At 40.7% G+C, this 1,008-nt stretch overlaps 1 protein-coding gene across 1 annotated transcript in view; it reads right to left on the bottom strand.

Moving 5' to 3' along the window:
- The window catches only part of DENND1B (DENN domain containing 1B), a 249,432-nt gene extending 248,649 nt beyond the window's left edge, over positions 1-783 (bottom strand). Inside the window, exon 1 of the mRNA XM_023514559.1 lies at positions 744-783. Within this exon, the coding sequence (XP_023370327.1) occupies positions 744-783 (40 nt within the window). The remainder of the gene's footprint in view (positions 1-743) is intronic.
- Positions 784-1,008: the final 225 nt, after the last annotated feature.

The raw sequence follows: 1,008 nt of genomic DNA, 5'->3' as shown, positions 1-1,008 counted from the left end.
TTTTTTTTTTAATCTCTCTAGGCTACAATTTGGATAATTTCAAAAATATTCCATTCACTAATTCTTCACTTTGTCTCATCTTCCACTTAGTTTAGTGCTTGTTTGTAACAGAGTTTCACTCTGTGTCCAGGGTAGAGTGCTCTGGTATTTTAGCTCACCGCAACCTCAAACTCTTGGGCTCAACTGATTCTCTTGTCTCAGTCTGCCAAGTAGCTGGGACTACAGGTTCCCGCCACAAGGCCAGGCTGGTCTTGACCAACTAGCTCAGGCTGGTCTTGAACTCCTAAGCTCAAGCTATCCACCTATGTTGGCCTCCCAGTGTGCTAGGATTACAGGCATGAGCCATTATGCCCAGCCCCAATGTTTGAGACAATCGATTTTCCTTGAATCCCTTTAGAGTGTATCAGCTTTATGAGGAGAAGCCTATTGAATTAGGAAGGGTCTCAAGTCCCATAGGACCATGATAACAGATGCTCAGATTCATTCAGCTTAACCCAGCAGATACTCTTGGTATTTGATGAAAGGTGGTTCTTTTGGTTACTTTTACCTGCCCCCATTCTTTACCCCACCGTATTCCTTACTTTTGCCTATTCTTGAATGCATTTTAAAAAATGTTCTTAAACTTTTAATTCTTAATTTTTAGTTGATTTTCATGAAAGTTTTAAGTAGATTATCATGATTGCCTAGTTTAGGCTATAACATTATATAAACTAGCAGCATTTTATCCACCTAACAATGCTTACCTTCTTCAAACCATACCCAAAGAATCTCTGACTCATACATCTTTATATATTAATGGTGTGGAGAAATCCAAGTTCAGGGCCTTTAATGAGTCAACTGCCCTGTTTTTCAGTATACCATGACAACCATAAAGGTGATCTCTGGCTCCTCAACCCGCAGCCATTTCTACATTGTACGCTTGTAGAAATATGCCTGAGAGAAGGAATGAGTTACAGTTACCCAGAAGTAAGGACACGCTGACAGTGCCTCCCCCTTTGGAGTGTGGAA

The sequence above is a fragment of the Otolemur garnettii genome, unplaced genomic scaffold (assembly GCF_000181295.1).
Source record: "Otolemur garnettii isolate 467f Iridium unplaced genomic scaffold, OtoGar3 scaffold00055, whole genome shotgun sequence".
Taxonomy (NCBI): domain Eukaryota; kingdom Metazoa; phylum Chordata; class Mammalia; order Primates; family Galagidae; genus Otolemur; species Otolemur garnettii.
This window is presented reverse-complemented; position numbering and strand designations above follow the sequence as displayed.